The sequence below is a fragment of the Platalea leucorodia genome (assembly GCF_965183815.1).
Source record: "Platalea leucorodia genome assembly, chromosome: 7".
In the NCBI taxonomy this organism is placed as follows: Eukaryota; Metazoa; Chordata; class Aves; order Pelecaniformes; family Threskiornithidae; genus Platalea; species Platalea leucorodia.
The window spans coordinates 20,541,270-20,562,003 of record NC_138829.1 but is presented as its reverse complement, the minus strand read 5'-3'; the positions used below and the strand labels follow the sequence as shown (position 1 = coordinate 20,562,003).

Genomic DNA, 20,734 nt, shown 5'->3' with positions numbered 1-20,734 from the left:
TAACAAAGAATAGAACCAAAGACCATTTAGCAACTGTTTTTTGAAATGCTTATTGAAGTTAACAAATTCTTTTTTTTCAGCCCATGTAGACCTTAAAGTAACATATGTGATGCCAACAGAATGCACTGAGTTAGCTGGTCCCCAACAGGATCTTACTAAGAATTTTTTTTTTTTTTACAGACATGTTTGCAACAGCTGTTAAAAGATTAAGATTTTTTTCCCTTACCTTAGCACAGTATTATATTATTTTAGTAACACTGTATTGCAAATGCTGCACTGCAACATAATTGCTAAGCACATGTTAAATTCCACATTTCAAGGGCCTGCTTTTCAGCCCAGCCTTGACCTGGTGCAGTTCACACCTACTGTAAACACCTGGCTGCATTCATAAAGTATTTAGACTTTCAAATCTAACCTGCATCCATTAGAAATTATCACCGCAAAATTGCACGTATGACTATTCCCCCTGCATTTTGCATGTGTAAAACCAGAGACCATGGTTTGAAAAATCTGACCTTTAATAAGTAAACAGAAACCAAGCTGACAGATTGCATTAAATACATTTGGAAAGGAAGATACGTAAAAATAACAGAGCCTCTGAAAAAAATATTTGGAGTTTCAAAAATCATATTTTAAAAAGCCAGTAAAAATAACACCTATGACTACATATTCACTTACCCTACCACGCCATGAAAAACATACCATACGAATCAAACCTTTCTAGCAGCTCTACTATGGATACAAAATGTTCCAAATCCTCCTCCAAATGCCTTCAGCCATTCCTCAAATCCTCATTCTCTACTTCCAACATTTTGTACTTTCACAAGAGAATTTCTTCTGAATTATCTTGGGTACTTTTCCTTTGAATGCTGTAGCTTCGTGTATGCACATTCCTGCTGCATTCTTTTGGTTAATTGTTGTAATCTGTATTTAAATTTAAAGTAGACATGTGAGTATTCATGCTTCAAGGGCTCAAGCTTTCATTGGCAATAAGCCCATTTTAACTCCTACAATGTCAGGAAGAACTGCAGGAATTTTGCATCTTGCAGAACTGGACTCTGGCTTTGCATGACTTTGCAGTATTGAAAAAAAAAACAAACCCAAACCCTAAACTCTAAAGCACAGAGTTCTTAGGAACTGAAGTGTTGTTTCTTTTCAATTAATAATTTGAACTAACTATTGAAATATAGTAATGAGTTCACTCTTTTTAAGTCCAGGGTTTTAGTAACGCTACTGATTGATATTAAAACTGGGGTCTCGTAACACAGCTAGCTTGTATGATAAATGACCCTGCAGTTCCCAAGTTTGGTCCAAAGGCCACTGAAATCTATGAGCCACTCAACTTTAATAGCTGCTCCAACAAGAAAAATGTAGCAGCAACCTCAGGTAGTTTTACTTATTAAATTTAAGAAGCTATTTTTGGAGAAAATTGCTCCAAATGTCATCCACTTCAAAAAAAGATACACAGGATTACAGAGAAGCCAAAAATACATTTCTCCAAATGCCAAGAATTTTTTCCATTTTAGTACACATTTATTTTACTTTTATTTGTTATTATTTTACTTTTTTCCCTAAATGCTGATGATTACTTAGAGCAGCTTCTCATCCACAGAAATTATAGGAACTCTGCCTTGCTCACCTGCTTTGAATTAAATGTATTTCTAGATATAAACCACAGCACTCTGCACTTCTACTTTTTACCGTTCACTTGTGCAAAAGGTATCACAATGAGAGCAATAGTAAGGCATAAAACTTTTCCTGCTCCTCACGGGGGACAGCAGAAAAAGGAGAGCACTGCTGCGCAGGCTGCAGAAAAGCTATGCAAAACTCCCCTGTGTACCACGGAGCTTCTCCCTCGCACAACGGGGCGAGGAGTGATTTGCAGCCTACGGCTAAGCCTGCTAAGTCAGTGACATCTTTGCAACGAACAGGGCTCTGACTTTTGTTCTTAGAGAAGACCTGCTAGCCCAAGACTACAAAGATTCACTGGCCAAAAAAATCTCTCATCAGAGCAACCAAGAAAGAAATCGAATGTGCAGAAGCCCTTACTACAATTTGTGGGTTCTTCTCCTGACTCTTCATAGAATTTGATCCTAAAAGCATTTTCCACCTAGCCCACAAAAGACAGCCAGATCTGTCTCTTGACAGTATATAGCACCTTTATTTATCCCTGAGAGCTCCGACATCCCTAGAGGTCAGCATCATCTTTGCCATTTACTGCAAGAATGTCTTCATACAACTTCTCTTACTAAAAAAAGTCAGCTCAAATCTTGCATAATAATCTGGTTTCATCCCCATAAAAACAGAAGCACATTTGGCAAATGGACAGGCTTATAGTGGAACTCTAAGCTTTTGACAAATAAATCCACCTCCGACTCACACTGCGATTGGATTTGGACAGTGGATGTTCTTATAACGTCCAACACTTCATGAAGCACTCAGCGCAACTACATGTAAAAAAGCATCCCTTTTCAAGGCTCAGAACAAAGTGCTAAAAACTGATTTTCTTTTAAAAGTTAACTGAAAATCTAAACAATGGTTTTAAAATTAATTTTGTTACAGGCGGTTGTGAAGTTTATTTTCATCTGGTATCTTTAGAAGAGAAACTTCTTATTTTCAGTGCTCACTTGGAGCCATATGCTTACATACAAAAGCAATCCTGCTATCTTCAGTAGGAAAACTCACATAAAATCAAGTCTATTAAGGTCAAGTCTATCAATGCACAAACTGCTGATGGACAGAACTGAAAGCCGAAGTGGAGGAGGTAGCAGTGTTATGCTTAAAAAAAATAAATCAAGACTGTAACTACCAGATTAGAGAGCAACAGCCTCTAAAAGTGAACACAACTTCTTTCAGCAAAATAGAAAAGAAAGCCAAAAGACACACATTTCCTCACCCACCTCAGATAATCCCGTAAATTTTGGACTAAATTGCTTGTTTTAACTGCTCCTTTTAATGCCTGACAGCTGAGGTTCTGTCCCAGTAACTGTTGAACAGCTAAAAATTGTTGCTTGAAGTCGTGGTTGTATATAATTTCATTAAAAGCTGCATGTGTCGGGTTATGAAGATCACAGTCTAAAGTTTAGAAATGGAAATGGTACAACCCACAGCATACCTTCCCATTCAAAAATATTTCTGAAGATAGAAGCAAACTGTGGCAAAAAGTAGCAATGTTTTTAAAACACAGCATGATACAAACAGCTGAGTATGTTTGTTTCTTTCAATACTTCTGTTAACACCAATAGGTCAAATTGGTTTGTTTGCAAGATTTATATATAAAGAATCAAGTCTTCAGTAACGGGTTTCCTCTGGACTTCCAGTTTTACATTTGGCAGTTAATACTTCCTAGGCATCTTATAGTTACAAAAAGAACATTTTTTTTCCCCCATCTGAAATATTCTATCTGATTTTTACTGAGAGTAGAACAATTCAGACTGCCTGAAAGCAGACCAAATGCACTAGATTAATACAGTGTACTTTAAAGTAATACATTTTGTACAGAATGACATATTAGCACAATGTCATTTGGACCGTGTGTTTTTCTTTGTGGAAGTAGCTTATTACAGAGGAAATTGAGGCAACCTATTTAATTTTTCTTAATTGATGTTTTGGGAGACAATTATTGTTTTGAAGGGGTTTTAATCATTCATAATAGTTTCCAAACCCTTTGTTACAGGTCAGAGAATAACATAATTTCATCAGTGATAAAAATGACTTTCAGTCTCATTTCATTTCGCTAAGCAGGTAGCAAGGGAAATGGACACTTAAACATGCCTGCAGACTGGTCTACCATAGGGTTTTTTTGAAATTAAACCAGGTATCTACTAACTAATAGCTCACTTTTGAACAGGGATTTTCAACTCTGCATCTCAAAACACTTGAAAAGGCAGGTAAAACCACACTGTCCCCATTTGAAAACCACAGACAGAGGATTATTTAGGGATACCATCATTAGACCAGACCCATGGGACAAAATGGAAACTACCAAAAATGCGACTCATCTTCAGGTCCCTGCCACAGCCATTGACTCAGCCACCTACAGAGCTACCAAAATACCCACATCTCCAGTGTTACCTCTAAGAGCTCTTACATTCTGTAGGTGTTCTCAAAGGGCTTCTGTGGATATTCTTCATTGCAACACTGCACAGCACTAGCAAAAATCTGTTCTAGTACTGACAAAATAATCTGGAGGATTCTACAGAAACTTCCAGTGCTTTAAAGGCTTTCTTGACTGGGAACATAAACATTTTTAATGGTCATCTTTGCACTGTGTAAACCAGCAATCACAGCTGCCACACCTCCTCCATTACATTTCATACGATCATTTCCGCTTCGCCACTATGCACCTTCTTACTCCAATTTTGGTTCTCTCACTTCATCAACTTAAAAGGCTCTTCCTAAAATAACAGGTTAGTAGTAATGGTATATTACCATATGAAACAATGCATGATTATAGTTTCTATGTTTAACTACATAAATAACAGAGCAAAAAAAGTGCTTAAAACATTTGCATCCACTTTGATTTCAGCCAGTAAAATCAAACTGTCTTCTAAATATATGAATAATACTGAATATGTACTTTCTCTCAGCCATTTGTTTCCAATAACCTTGTAGATAATTAGAATATTTTTCCCCTGTTTGTTGCAGGTAAACATGCCTCCACTCAAATGGAAGTTATCAACAGTTAACATCATCATCTTTCATTTGTCATTTCTATTACACAGCACTACCACTACCTACCCATAGCTTCCCCTAGTACTTTCTGCATGATTTTTGGAAAGTTAGTTCAAACATTGTCAGTCTTCTCCTCTGAAAATATTATGCTGTTTAAAACGTTTTAGGTTGTGGTGTTTTGGTTTTTTTTTAATTAAAAAATGCTGAATATAAAAATAGCTGTCCTTAAAGCAACAGCTTAAAATATCTAAGAGCTGCTAATTTTGCTGAGTAAACCAGAGGAAACCAAAAGTTCATTTTAAAAAATATAGATGTATTGTTCTAAATATAAAATTGAAAGCAGAATGAAACTGCATAAGACCTTGACATTCCCAAGGAGCAGGTTTCTCACCCCATGTGCATCTACAGATTTTAGCTTTTGCACAGTTAACAATTATGTTTTAAAACATAACGTTAGTAAAATCGTGCCATGTACTTCCATTCCATAAGATACTTATTTTGCCCAGAGTAACACCACTCTAAAGAATGTATGCAAGTACTACAGACCAGTACAAGTAAAATCATTCTCTAATATAACTGCAGCTGAACATGGGAAGAATTTAGTCCAGCGAAGATCCTGCTTTACAGGGACTGTTACACTGACTCACATTTAACAGTCACATACCAGCCCTAAAAGGTAACTGTGTGATTCATCATATGAAGAAAACACCAGTGAGAGCAGGTCTGCCTGGACAACTGTAATTTTCTTTCTGTAAACTCTTGCAGTGTCCCTTAGGAAGTGACAGGGATTATATAAGTCTAGAACTTTTGAGAAACTGAATGAGAACTCCATAGACGAAAGTGTACTGCGAAAGAGTCTGCACCATCATCATCCTCTGCTGCCTCAACATGTCCAGCACTCGTGGGATGTCCAGCATCTGGAGGAAGAGAACAGACCATTACAAGTGACTGGTGAGCAAGGAGAGTGGCTTGCACTTTCTTAGCAGGAGGTTCAGAGCAGTACCAGTGATCTAAGGGCAGAATTGGCTGCTCTAATTTCAGCTCTGACAATTCATTGCCCATGCCACCACTCACTATGCCTACCTCCTCATCTGTGGAATACGCATACTGTTAAACTTGCCTATCTCATAGGGTATGGGTCTTCACAAATCTAATGGCTGCAAATTCTGTCACAGTGTTAGGATGGGGATGCACAATGAAACAATCAGTTTGTTGAGTCTGAGCTGGCATATTATATTATTAATAAACACTTTACAGCTGTTCACTTCTGGCTAAAAGCTACTGATAGGACCAGGTTTTATTCTATTAAGGTATCGCTTTGTCCTCTGCTGAGACTGATACTGCAAATACACTACACTTAGGAACAAAATATTTAGTAACAAGCACAGAGACTGGCTACAAAGCATGTTCTTGAACATTATCCATTAAAACTAAGGCATGAAGTAAAAGTGGTAACGTCAGGGTGAAATCCTGAAATATGCTTAGTAGCCTAGGGTGTACCTTGTTCCACTCAGTGACTCAACATCTTATGGAGTCAAGAATCCAAATGAGCGTTCCAGTACCCAGTGTGTAAGTGGGCAACTCTAGAAGATTATTAACTTCTGTTGAATTGCCAAGAGCTCTTTCAAACAAACATAGTTGTAAGGGCTCTTCCAAAGGCTGCATCTTGGGAAAGCTCAGACGAACAGCCGTAAAATATTTATTAGGCAGGTCATTTACTCTCCCACTACCTAACATTATTTAAAGCACAAGAAAGAAAAAAAAAGATCACCTCATTGTGTTCCAAGCAAGCAATCATGATCTCCGACAGTATGACCACTCCTGTTCGTCCTACACCTGCACTGCAATGTACCAGTACAGGAGGATTAGAGTTTTTAGGATCTGCAGTGCTGTTCGTATGGCGCCGTACTGACTGTATCTCTTCCAAGTATGCTATTAAGTTCAACAAGATAAGAATAATAAATTTAGGAGATGAAGCCCCATAAGCCATGCTATTACACTGTATGAGCACAGAAAAGTAGTAATTTAACAAATTACATCCCACAGAAAAATTACACACTGTATAAAACACAAGTCATATCCCAACCAAAGCAATACGGATCTATAAAGATCATCTAACATCTTTAAGGCTTTCCTTGCCTTGTTCCCCTGTTCTCCACCAAAGGCGGCTTGTGGCCATCTTGCTACTGCTGAAACATACTCAAATGTGTAGTATGTGATGCAATTTCTTTTAATCTATATGAACTTTTAGTAAATTATATATTTGGCTTTAGACATAAACAGTCACTTCAACAAACTGGCGGGTATATTCCTGCCAAAAATATAATTCAGTATCTCTTGCTGGTATGAAGAAGCCTTTTAAAGCAGAATGCTTGGCATACTTATCAAAAGCTAATTCACATATAGCAGCCATTTTAGGAGGTATTAAAAAAACAAAAACAAAACACAAACCAAAAACAAACCCCAAAACAACACTATTAAATACAACTTACAGAGAAATCCCTTTAAATCCTCTGGACAGCCATGCTCTGGCCAGTCAGTATACTGCAGATGCCAAACTGTTCTCTCCTGTCCTGTGAGAAGATGTTTAATCTTCAAACCCGTAGTTGCATAGCAGCCTGAGTCAGTACGGAACCGCGTGGTAATCTTAAATCTTCCATATGTAACAGTGTTGTGTCTTGAACCAAGACGTGGCCAATATCTGAAGCTTTTTTCTCGCCCACTTTCCTTAAAAGTAAAACACTTGCTTATCAAGAAACATAAGAACTTTCATATAACTAATGCTCCTGTAACAACTGTACCTCTCCTCTATTGAGTATTACTACAGTGTTACGGTTTCTCACTGAGTAAACCAACTTTCCAGTGGAAAGAATTTGCATATTTACATCTTTCTACCAAGGAAAGCAAGACAGAATGGCAAAGGGGTCACTAGAAATTTATCTTTGATTGGTCTTCTTGTTGGCACAAAGATCTCCTTCCTCTAACAGATCATAACAAAATCATGGCGGAATTTCTGGGAGAAACCTGACTCAGTTTATACTCACTTCCTCTGCCGTCACCATAGCTATGATGGCAATCCCTTGTTCCCAGATCATCTGCCAGAAATCCTGACATGTATTCTGCAAAGGGCCCTGCGTAGCAATGTAATCCCACTCTATGCCGCCAACAGAGATCTGCAAGAAGAAAGACATTAGATTAGTAATTATTGAAAACTCCCTTTCCCCGATTCTTGAGTCAGCCATTTGAAGATGCACAAACTGAAAAAAGACAGCAACACTGAAGTAGGAGCCCATTGTGAGTTATGTCTCTCTGCCTCCCATTTTTTAGCTGCATCTTGTCATACTACATGCAGAGGAGGAGACACAATGTTTAAAACTGTATAGGCACATAGCTAAATAAATGTATTTTACATCATAAGCATAATGTAAAAGTGAGTAAATGGAATTGTATTTCTCTTTTGTGAACTTAAGGTATTCTAGCCAATTCAGATTTAGAGAAGCTTTCATACCCTGGACCTGTAAATGCTATTATATGCACTGAAAAGTCAGAATTAGCTGATGTTTCCTCAAAAAATATCGTCTTGTTTGAGAAAGGTCAGAAGAGTTACTCAACATTTGTGAGTGAGTTGAACTATAGAAACTATGGTACCACGTCAGTGTACAAACACATTTATTAAAAAAAGACAGCAACACAAGTACAACTGCTGCTTTGATGATCTCAAGTCTTTTCAGAGAAAGCATGAAGCCAATTGTACTTTCACTTTAAGTAGGTAAATGCATTGAAAATGAACGAACTGCCCTGAAGGTTCTTGAGGTCACCCTGCAACTTCTTCACTTTTTTCAACAGAGTTTAAAGAGCTAAGGCTGGGGAAAGGGGGCAACTGAAAATTATGAAAGAGCAGATTTCCTCCTGGCTCCATCTGTTCCTCTAACCATCCAAAAAAGCTTAAGCTGGCAGCCAGCTTACTGCCTGTTGTGGATCTAGTCTGAAAGTACAGAAGAGGAAGAAATAATAAGGATTGTTACTGTAGTTCAAAAATGTCATAATCGTTGAAAAGGATCCCAGTTTGTTATAAAGCTATTTGGCTTCTTAACTGTGGGAAGAATGGGCATGCCTTCTGTTAGCACCAATCTACAGAGAGACAAGACAGAGAGAGAAAGGAGACAGTAAGATCAATACAGAAGCAAAACGCAGAAGACCTCTCCAATAATGAACTCTCCATTATTCTAGGTAACGAGGAAAAACAGGTTCCTCCTTTCCGCAAAGAAACCTCTGCAGAAGGAGGGAAAAAGAGAGGCAAAGGGATTCTCACTCATCTGACCAAACCAAAATTGACAGCCAAATCCATTTTTAGTTACCACATGAACTAGAAAATATTTCTCCAACAGTATTTCACTCACCTTGATATGAGATGCATTGATGTAACCCGTGTTATTTTCTTTGGTTGGAACTAGCTCTACTCTGGTATCATCATATGGAAGGACATCCTGGAACCGGTTTCTTTCAGCATTTTCAGGAAGCCGAGCTATTGAGCACTCACCATCTATAAGTCTTTTTTTCTGAATGCGCTCATATTCAGTAAACACCATCCCCTGCTCTAACCGTTGTTCCAGAACTTTACACTGAAAGACAGAACACAGATAACCATACAAAGTCACATTCTAAGGCGAGAGTCTATTTTAACAGAGAATTCATGAAGGATAAAATGAATGTATTTTCCTCTCTTACACACTTTTTCAATGCTTTTCCAGCTATTAATGTTTTCACAAACATACCAGAATAAATTAGAAGCAACCCTAATCAGCAGGAATTTTGTTCAAGTGAAAACTAAGAAGCCTGTTATATTTCATTAGGTCACAAAGACTGTGGATAACACTGGTGAAAGAAAAATTACTTCATGGTTTCTATAAAGACAACCCTGTTGGGCAAAAAAATATTTGGCCAAACCAGATAGTTATGCTATACTACAAACCACCTCAAATACCTTTGAGCAAGAAACACTCCTTAATCCTCCTGCTCAATATAGCATGTTAGATTACATCATTTGAAAAGTTCTCTTTTAACCTTGTAATCAAAAAAAAAAACCAAAAAAACCCAAAAAAAAACCACCACCAAAAAAATTAAGTCAACTTTGTCATTTGGATGGAGAAAACCTCTAAAAATGTAAAACAAAGCACTTGCCTCAGTCAATGAGCTAATAATTCACTACCAATATTCCACATTTTCTTAGGCTGAAGATACTAAACCTTGCATACAGCAGCAAAGCCTTCTTAGAACCTCTTGCTGCAGCTGAGATATAAACCCAGGATTTTTTCTACTAGTATAATTCAATCTGTTCTATTTAATAAGCTGCTCCCTCCCCACCTCCCCCTCAATGTATCCTTTCGAAACCAAGTTCTTTCTAAATCATAAGACACTTCTGGAATTTCAGCATCTCTTTGCCAACAATAATTAGAGGAATAATATGTAAGATTTCAGCCAGAAAATTTCATCTATGTCACATGTCCCCAGCCTCTCACAGCAACTGCTCCGTGGTATCAGGTCAGAAAAGTGTCTTGTATCAAATAACCGTAATGCCAAATGTTGCAGAGGAAGGTGTAAAAGCTCAATCATACGCAATTTGCAAATCAATACATCAACTGTACAAACTCCTTTATTATCTTTAGGCTAAATTTCCTCATTTAAACTGATAATAACATGAAGCTGAGCAACAAAACAGGTATTAAATCAACTTTAAAGTCATCTTCTAAAATACTGCAGTCTGGACTTCCTTTCATGTCACATGTCTGCTTTGCATTGCCTCTTCTCAACTGTTTTAGGAATTACTCCCATTTCATGGTATCTATTCTTCCTCTACATGTCTGCCTGAACAGAAAGTGTAGTGACATGTCTTTTTCATAACTTGACTTTATGGATTCTTCTTTTACCTCAACACTTTGGGCAGAACTAGCTGAATAATAATATGGCTGAATTCAATAAAGGTCAATCCAGGAAGAGATGATGGCTGTAAGTAAGAGGAAATAACCAACACAGGTACTAAATGTAGAACTGTATCTCAATAACATAATATTAATTTTTGTCCCTTAGCATCTTTAAGAAGCGTATATATAGTTCAAAAAGAACTTCGACTGTGTTGAAATGGAATAGTCAAATCTCCCTCTTATGGATCTCACTCCAAGCCTTCACACTCCAAGACTGAATTTCTACTGTGTGACTTGCAATTAAGTTTCTTGGCCTGTTCCTTAAAACTGCAGCTGGTGAGAGCAGGACTGTTCCTTCAGGTTCTAATCCCTGCCCAGCGACTGTCAACAAATTGAGCTAGATGGTGTCTGCAGCTGAGGATGCTCAACCATGCTCAGAACCAGATTCTAAAGAGACCACTGGTCGCAGAATGTACAATAATCACTGTAGACCTGGGTGTATCTAGTTGCTCCCTGGTCAGATGTGTGATGGCAGCACTGTTCTACATAGCCCTTCACAGGCTGGCTATTGACTGTATTTCACTTTCCTGCACCTATTTAATGACATACGAGGCAAGCTGAAGTATATTTACTGATGATGTTTACCCTGACACAAGCAGATGGAGTCTTGTATTTCTCAAAGAATGATCCTTAAATTCTAGAACCTGATGTCCTCTCAGTGATCTGAGATCTTTTACTGAATTTAAAATTTCTGCAGATCACACAAGTTCCATCTATATTTTCAGGGATCCACCTGAGGAAAACAGATAAATACAATCTGCACAAACTGTACCTTGGGGATGTAATTTAACTACAAAATTTATTGCAAAATTGTATGAATTACTAATAATTACAAGTAAGTTCAATCTCACACTCAGAATTTTAATTTTCATATGTTCTCTGTCTGGAAAACCCCCAAATTAAGAGAGAAAACAGAAAGACTAGGAACAAAAATGTATCAGTAGATACTAGTTAATTTGCTTCTTATATGTTCAAAGGGTAAACTATAATCTGAATCACTGTCATGTTAAATCTTAAAGAAAAAATCTGAGTTACACTCAATACTTCTAGCAATGACTTACCAATCAGAAGTCTCATTCTTCATTTTGTTTCTATTCTCAGTATTTGAGTTGCTTTGAATCTGAAGCATTTTAAAGTCAACACAAAGCACCACTCATATGCATTTCATTTTGAAAAATCACTAGTGTAAAAGAAAAATCAAGCATTAAAAAAAACCTTCAACATACCCGTTCATCATTTGTTGCTCTTGTTGATTCTTCCTTCCCCTCATCTGGCAGAGGCATTCTAGTCAAAGCTAGTCCATTTAGGGCTGCTAGCTTTAGAGGCCCTATTTTTTTTGCATCATTTTTATTCTTTTTCATACCCTGCAAAAAAAAAGCTAAAAGTTGTAAATATTCTTAAATATCCGATAAAGTTATAAAGCAAAAACCAGATGAGTTCAATTAAGCAAAGGATACTTCTTTGACCCCTTCTGCAAACAGCTCTGACCTTTTTTTCTTGATAAGCACTGCAGTGAGAGATTAGGGTGGTGGGACTACATTCCTCCAAAGACACAACACAAGTCTGTCTTCATTCCAAACAGGTTAATGAAACTGCATGAGAATGACAAATATTGTTCCCTACAAAGCTTACAACTGAGGGTGTGAGGTGACAACTCTGGATAATTAACATTCTTGGACAGAATTGAAATCACTTTCCAACCCCTAAAAAAGCCATAAAAATGATTCCTTAACTAGACAATTCAGTTTGTAGGCACTTTTCTTCCCTACAAGCAGGCATAACAATGAGCATATACCTTTAAGATATCTGGATATAGTTAAATGTTTGACTAAGTTTGCAACAAACTTCACCCAGAAAACATGAACACAAAACTGCAGACAGATCTGAGCCCTGAACCAGGCCATGAATCTAAATTATTGAAGTCACCATTCATTATTTGAGAAAAATACCAAAGGGGGATTTTTATGAAAGAATAAATTAAAATGATTCTTTTAAGAAGTGTAAGAGAAAACTTAATCATTCTTGCAGTTGCTAAGTTTGGTTGTTGACAAAAATACACTGAAAATGTGAGTGTATATGCTGCCCGAATGATAATCAATGCTTTCAAAAGCTAAATGGTAGTAAGGAATAGGAAGACAAAGCTAAGAAGATGAGACCACATTTAAAAGTGAAGTGAACACAAACGCAACAGCAAGAGCTCATTGAAAAGCATAACGTGCAAGCATTGGTAGGGGCCAGCTTTGTTACCAGGATATTCATCTCAATATTGAATACAGAAAGGTAATATTCTCTATTATGCAATGGCACTTTTAAACTCTACTGAACTAGAATACTTTCTATATTTTACTGAACAGTTCCAGTGAAAAAGTTTTAATATCAATTTAATTTCAAAGGTTGACTTGAACATTCACATAGCTATCAGAAGGAAAAGGCAGGGTATGATTTTGGTAGACACTTCAGTGCCTGAAAATATATCTTTTGGAGAACAAAATACTAAGTGACTATCGTGAACACAAGGAGAAAGGTAACTCCTTTTTTTCCTACATCCACATAACAAAACAGGAGATTTAGAAAAACATACACAATTACAAAATGAATTGAAGCTGATGAAGGTTCATTTCATTGTGTTCAGCTCCATGCGTAGCAAGTCTGACAAGACAAAAAATTGTGAGAGCAGTAGCTATTTAAATACATAGCTTTTGCATAGGTTAGCTTTTGCAGCATCAACTGTAACAGTTAGTACAGCAGTAGAAGTTATATGGTAGTTCCACTGCAGTCCAATTTGTGCAGAAAACTATTTGACACTAACTCTGGCAGGCAAAGTTAACAACAATCAATTTTAAAAGGCAAAATAATAGTAAAAATAGTCTTCCTCCAATAGCACCTGAAATATGCCACATACTACATAAAACTGAACAAAAGTTTAAAACAAAATGAGTGGTAAGGACTGCCAGTGAAATTGTACAGTCCCACACAGACCTGAATGTTTCTATGAGGTGGGAATTACAGGGAAGGTGAAACTTGCAGTTGTTCACTATTTATGGCTTCGTAAGATTGGAGTAGAAGAAAGAAACACGGCAAGCAAGAAATACCTTTAGTGGGATAAAAACAGCTTGAAGAGAAGGCAAAAGGGAAAGGATATGAAAAGGGGAAGGGATGGAGGAAAGAAGAGAATGCAAGGAACGAATTTATTGCCTAATGCATCAGGTCCCCCTCTTAGGTCAGAAGAAGAAAGCAAACAAATCAATAAAAGTAAACATTCAGCTACATCCGATTTTTCAGCGAGAGGAACATTAGAAAGCTGATAGTGGAATGGAAAGAGTTGTTTCTGTTCCAGATAAGGATAGGTAGGGCAGAATTTGGGATCTAGAACTGATGTTAAATTAGCTCATTCTACAGTTGCTAGCCAGGTTAGGTGTATCAGATGGAGGGAAGCTGCACAGCTGGATTTGTGTGGGAGGACTATGCAAACAGAACTCAGACATGGCAGAGAAGGGGATAAAAGCAAAGTTAATCAGGGAAAAACAGAAAAATAAAGGTCAAGCTTAAGGTAGCTTTTAATTCACGTTTTAAAAGCATCTCAGGTTGATTAAAAAACCCCAAACCTCAAACAAAAACCCCACGCAGCTCCCGCTACAGAACAACCCGAAACAAGAGGAATAGTATCCACTTACACCTAGGGGGGGAAGGCCTTCCACAATATTCTTCTTCCCAGACAAAAGATCTGACACAGGTCTCTTCTTTACTGAATCTTTCCTTACTCTGTATCTCCCTGATGTTGTAAGATCAGATTCCGACATAGATGGAGTAAGCAGTCCTTCTCCTCTTCTCTGTACTTGGCTTTCTACTAGCAAATGAACGGGGCTCATATCTTTCATTCTCTTTTCTGTCTCTGTAATATGTAATTTAGGCTCAAGAATATGCAAAGGGCCAGCAGATGAAGCAACAGAGCTGTAAGGGTAGTTCAGTACTGAATCATGAGAATAACCACCCATAACAGATGAAAGTTGGGTTTGATCTTCAGGGAGAGGAGAAAGATTTGTACTAGCCTTGTTTTCTTCTTCAAATTCTTCTTCCTCACTACTGTGAATCAGCATAGTGGCATCTGAAAGGGTTTTCTTATGATCACAGTTCACACCTTCTTCTTGCTCACTTTCGTTTTGCTTTGTTCTCTCCATCAGAATGTTGGGCTGTGACCCTTCTGAGATAACTCTTGGAAGAGCCACATCTGCTGCAGAAGCTGACATGGTCCTCTCTTTAATTCTCATTCCTTCAAAACTGGGAGTCAAGCCTGCTATTTCAATACTGTTCCTTTTCTGCAGCTGAGCATGGCGTGCCGATGTCAGAGGTTCACTGACTTCCTGAAGAGAATGTGCCACAGGCAGGCTGTCTTCCTGAAATGTCTGGACAGAATGGTGCACTCGCCTTGTGATAAGATCTGGATTGCTGCTGCTAATGTAGATATGTCGTGAAAGGTCTGGAGTACTATTTGCAGGTCTTGGATATGGGTATGGGGGAGGTGGTCGATAGACTTGGGTCTTCATTATATTTGGTGCTGGATAGTCCTGAGCCTGGAGCTGCACATTTGTCAACTCAGGCACACTGACTGCCCCAACAACTGGGCGCTTTTCAGCAGTATAGGGATAGGGGGATTGGCTATGAAAACTGTAGTTCAGGTTAAATGGATAATGGTTAGATTGCGGGGAAGTGAAGTGAGCGTGTTCTCGTATTTCAGGCTGACTGTAAACTAAGGCATCAGGCCTGCTGTAAGCATATGAATTGCTGATGTTAAGATTTCTCATTGAATGACTCTGCCTATCTGTGTGCACCATTCCCCTGTTGAGCTGTCTCATCACAGTTTCATAGTCTGGCGTGGGACGATAAGAAGGTGGTATTAGTGCACTATGTCTGTGTGATGGGACATAATCGGTTCTGAGGACATCACTTCCAGTAATGCTTGGGTTAGAGGACATAGGGGATGGCTGCAAGTAATGCTGTGGATTGTTCAGGGAGTTTGTGCTATGCGCACTATAGACACTACCATTGCGGATCCGACCACTGTAGTCATGAGGGGCTCTGTCCAAGCTAGTCTGAGAGTGACAGTAGTATCCATTCTGATTGCTCACAAAGAGGTTATCTGAAAGTGAAGTTTAAGAACAATCTTTATGGCCAAGACATCAAACAAATATATCCTCTATTAAGACATAGCTAACCAATGTTTGGGATTTTCACAATCTCAATTATTCTTAGCTATGTATTGAAATGGGAAGGAAAAAAAAAACAACCTCAGGTTTTTTGTTGTTGTTGATACCTAAGGTATGTATACCAGAATAACCTATTACGTTCATTTAGATGATGCAAATTCCTATCAGAAAACATTGTCTCAGTTTAAGAATGACTTTCTTCTGTTTAGGATAGGTTTGCTAAGTTTCAGTCCAAGTTAAACAAAATCCATATCAATCTTAAACTGCACCAATTGAAAGAAAGAACGTCTACACCAGGGTTTGCACTAATCTAATGAGATCAGTTTAAGCAGCAAGAAAGAAAAAGCAAACAAAAAAAGCACCAAACCCCTAAAAACACCCCCACAACAACCAAACAAAAACCCCCTCACTCCTCTCCCTGCCCCAGGCCATAAGTAGGTACAGTACCACAAGACCTTCAAAAAAAAAAAAAAAAAAAACAAAACCAAAACAAACAAATTAACTTTTCTCCAGAAATTTTAGAGACAATTAAACCACCACCATATATTGCCTGCATATTACCATATACCCACTCTGATGGGTAAAGAAAATGATCTAACAGTTCATAGCATCATAGAATGTCCTGAGTTGGAAGGGCCCCACAAGGATCATCGAGTCCAACTCCTGTCCCTGCACAGGAAAACCCCAAAATTCACACCATATGTCTGAGGGCGTTGTCCAAATGCTTCTTGAATGTTGTCAGGCTTGGCACCGTGACTACCTCCCGGGGGAGCCTGTTCCAATGCTCCACCACCCTCTGGGTGAAGAACCTTTTCCTAATGCCCAACCTACACCTCCCCTGGCATATCTTCCTGCCGTTCCCTCGGGTTCTATCATTGGTCGCCAGGGAGAAGAGGTCAGCGCCTGCCCCTCCTCTTCCCCTTGCGAGGAAGCTGTAGACCGCAATGAGGTCTCCCCTCAGTCTCCTCTTCTCCAGGCTGAACAGACCAAGTGACTTCAGCCGCTCCTTGTACGGCTTCCCCTCTAAACCCTTCACCATCTTTGTGGCTCTCCTCTGGACACTCCCTAGTAGCTTCGTATCCTTTTTATACTGTGGCGCCCAAAACTGCACACAGTCCTCAAGATGAGGCCGCACCAATGCAGAGTAGAGTGGGACAATCACCTCCCTCAACCGGCTGTCCATACAGTGCTTGATGCACCCCAGAACATGGCTGGCCCTCCTGGCTGCCAGGGCACACCATTGGCTCATGTTCAACTTGCCGTCAACCAGAACCCCCAGATCCCTCTCCATGGGGCTGCTCTCCAGCCTCTCGTTCCCCAGATGTATGTACATCCAGGGTTGCCATGTCCCAGGTGCAAATCCTGGCACTTGCCCTTGTTAAACTTCACACGGTTGGTGATTGCCCAGCTCTCTAATTTGTCCAGATCTCTCTGCAGGGCCTCTCTGCCCTCGAGAGTGTCAACAGCTCCTCCCGATTTTGTGTCATCAGCAAACTTAGACAGTAGTCCTTCAAGTCCTGCATCCAAGTCATTTATGAAGACATTAAAGAGCGCTGGCCCTAAGATGTATCTCTGCAGAACCCCGGTAGTGACTGGTCGCCAGCCCAACGTAACCCCATTTACTATAACCCTTTGAGCTCAACCCGTCAGCCGATTGCTCACCCATTGCATGATGTGTTTATCCAGCTGTATGCTGGACATTTTGTCCAGGGGGATACTGTGAGAGACAGTATCGAAAGCTTTACTGAAATCCAAAAAGATTACATCGACTGGCTTCCCTTGGTCAACTAGGTGGGTAACCTTGTCATAGAAAGAAATTAAGTTTGTTAAGCAGGACTTTCCCCTCGTGAACCCGTGCTGGCTGGGACCAATGACTGCGTTGTCTTTCAGGTATTTTTCAATAACTTCCAGAATAATCTTCTCCATAATTTTGCCAGGCACAGAGGTGAGACTGACGGGCCTGGAGTTACCAGGGTCATCCCTGTTGCCCTTCTTGAAGATTGGAACAACGTTTGCCAGCTTCCAGTCAACTGGGACCAACTGTTTATACATTCAATATACATCAATATACATTTAATGATTTAACCATTACTTCATTAGATGTACAATTTGCCAAGCTCCAGAAGAGAACAATTCAGTCATAGCTTAGATGACTTTCATGATTTAACTCTTCAGGTTCACCAAAATAATTGCCACACTTATGTTAATAAATTCGCTGACAATCAAAAATTCTTTGGTTTGTGAAAAAATTTTTCAAAAATAGGACGTGTGCAGTAGCAAGTATACAGCAATAACTCCAACACTGTATTCGAAAGAATTCAGCTACATTCTGAATTTATATACCTGTACCTTCATGAATACTTGTGTAATTCTATTTAGATAGAAAATGTGCTTATTCCCTTACCAGTGAGTTGTTAGACTATTTTTTTTTTATACAGCTGACTTGTAGGACTGAAAGGTCCCTATCAAAACTGAGGCAACTTTGCAAAAGATTAGATTAAGCCCTTAAGGGCAGCAACTTTGTCTTAAAGACACAATGTGTTAACAATCAAAAAAAAAAAAAGAGAGAAAGCATCCATGACTCCACCGTAAACCGCTTAGATTAGGAGTGTGCATCCCTTGAGAATTCTAATTAGGGTTTGCCTGGGGTTTTTTTCTTTCTTTTTTTCTAATCAAATGTGTACCAACTCCATAACTTGCAGACTTCCTTAGCCTTTGAATTCCCCACCACCTTGTAGTCTAGTGAACTCTGAAAGAAACTTCTCTCTTCCTGCATCCTGGTTTAATAATTATTTTTTTTTTTATTTTTGAATTGTGTGAATTGTCTAGGGGCTCAGTTACTCTTTGCAGCTATTAAGATCAACATTGACAAGGATCTCACAATGCCATAATGCACCAGTTTGGTACAGGAACCAAAAAATTGACAGTCAGCTTAAACTCACACAAGGGACCAGTCTATAGTTGCTGTATATGCTACCATAACTAACTTTGCTCATATCCTATAGGAGAGGATATGGAGGAGGAGCAGCTGAGGGAACTGAGGTGGTTTAGCTTGCAGAAAAGGAGGCTGAGGGGAGACCTTATTGCTCCCTAGAACTACCTGAAAGGGGGCTGTAGCAAGGTGGGGGTCGGTCTCTTGTCCCAAGGACAAGAGGAAATGGGCTCAAGTTGTGCCAGAGGAGGTTTAGGCTGGATATTAGGAAAAACTTCTTCACTGAAAGGGTGGTCAAGCATTGCAACAGGCTGCCCAGGGAAGTGGTTGAGTCCCCATCCCTGGAGGTATTTAAAAGATGTGTAGATGTGGTGCTTAGGGACAAGGTTTAGTGGTAGACTTGGCAGTGCCAGGTAAACGGTTGGACTTGATGATCTTAAAGGTCTTTTCCAACCTAAACGATTCTATGATTCTATTTCACATTAGCCTATATGCCTAGAGTAGCAGCAAGCACTTCAATGAGTGTTACAGTACAAACCTATCCCATGTTCACCCTATGAATTTTTTCAGCTCTAGCTAAAGTAGCTATAAATGCAAATTACAGCTTTTACCTTCTAAAGCTGTGTAGTGTCGCCTTGGATTTAATGAACCTACCTTGAGAGGATGCATATGGTTCAGCATAATGACCATTGTAATGCAGCTGAGGTGGTGGAGGCATCATATAAGGTTGAGGCTTGGGCTAAGAAAGCAAGCATCTTATTGTTAGTAAAAAACTCATCATTTCTTTTAAAAATAAGTCTTGGAATATTTTTTTATATATAATGTATACTATTTTATATATAATATATAATGTATAACACACACACAAAGCCTTAGTCTTAAACCATTTCTCTAAATCTGCCATATAAGTTTCTCCTGTGAGGTCATACAAGAAACAATTAAAAAAAAGGAAACAAAACCAAAACCACACACCAACAACCCAAGACTGTATCTTGCCATTTGACATCTAGGAGAGTCTCCCAGATGAGTCTCCTAGAAACACAGCAATCAAACTAAAAATAGAAGTGTTTAAAATATTTTTCATTGCAATTATTTTAATTCCATTTCAGATACTATATAGCAGCTTTTTCTACAAGCCAGAAACAGATCCTCACATACTGGACTCATCTTTTTTACTGGTCATTTTCTTTCACTGAAAGAAACTAATGTTTGAATCAAAGTCAATTGAAATCCATAAAAATGCAAATATAAAACTATTTGCTCTCCTTACCATAGACATCCTGGACGAAGACCGCCTTCTAACAGGATTCACTGTAACAGGCTGGGTTTGTCTACAGAAGAAATTTTATGGTGAGAAATGATTCTTAACAACACCAAGATCCATTTCAAACCTTAGAAAGTGCTCCCAAGTTCAGTTAAAAAATCACTCTATGTTTCTTGGAGCCAGGCCCTGTGTTAAATAGTCCTCCCTAACAGTCTCAAAAGGAAAGAGCTCTGTGCATAAACCACCATCGCAGACAGTATGAGCAGAATCACAAAACCAGGATCAAAATATCTCAGTTATTTCTTTGCCTCTTTTCTGTGAAGCATAAAAAGGAGGCATCCCTGAAGCACTGCAGCAGGGCAGAAAAAGCACTGGAGTAACTAGGGACTAGTTCCAAATTTGAACCCCATGTAAAATCTCATACTGTAAAATTACCTGTTCTACAAGACCAGATATAAAATTGTTTACAGAATGTAATGTTACAGATGTTAAAGGGACTGGAAAGTGCAACTATACTGCATGAGCACTTGTATGTTCTAGCATTCAAGCTAATGGTAATAAATTTTCATAATTTGCTGGATTGCCTCCAGGATGTAAGGCTCGGAAACCTTAAGCTCCTTTTTCCCCACCCTACACTGCACCTGTACTCCGCATCTTGCAGCAAGACAGAGGTCAAAAG

At 38.8% G+C, this 20,734-nt stretch overlaps 1 protein-coding gene across 1 annotated transcript in view; it reads right to left on the bottom strand.

The window, feature by feature from the left end:
• Window positions 1-4,588: 4,588 nt before the first annotated feature.
• Window positions 4,589-20,734, bottom strand: part of PTPN21 (protein tyrosine phosphatase non-receptor type 21) — a 43,962-nt gene continuing 27,816 nt past the window's right edge. Inside the window, exons 11-19 of the mRNA XM_082317702.1 lie at window positions 20,062-20,122; window positions 19,446-19,530; window positions 14,330-15,792; window positions 11,882-12,019; window positions 9,075-9,296; window positions 7,719-7,847; window positions 7,167-7,401; window positions 6,446-6,606; window positions 4,589-5,591 (exon numbers count right to left, since the gene is read on the bottom strand). Of these exons, the coding sequence (XP_082173828.1) occupies window positions 5,463-5,591; window positions 6,446-6,606; window positions 7,167-7,401; window positions 7,719-7,847; window positions 9,075-9,296; window positions 11,882-12,019; window positions 14,330-15,792; window positions 19,446-19,530; window positions 20,062-20,122 (2,623 nt within the window). The 3' untranslated portion in view covers window positions 4,589-5,462. The remainder of the gene's footprint in view (window positions 5,592-6,445; window positions 6,607-7,166; window positions 7,402-7,718; window positions 7,848-9,074; window positions 9,297-11,881; window positions 12,020-14,329; window positions 15,793-19,445; window positions 19,531-20,061; window positions 20,123-20,734) is intronic.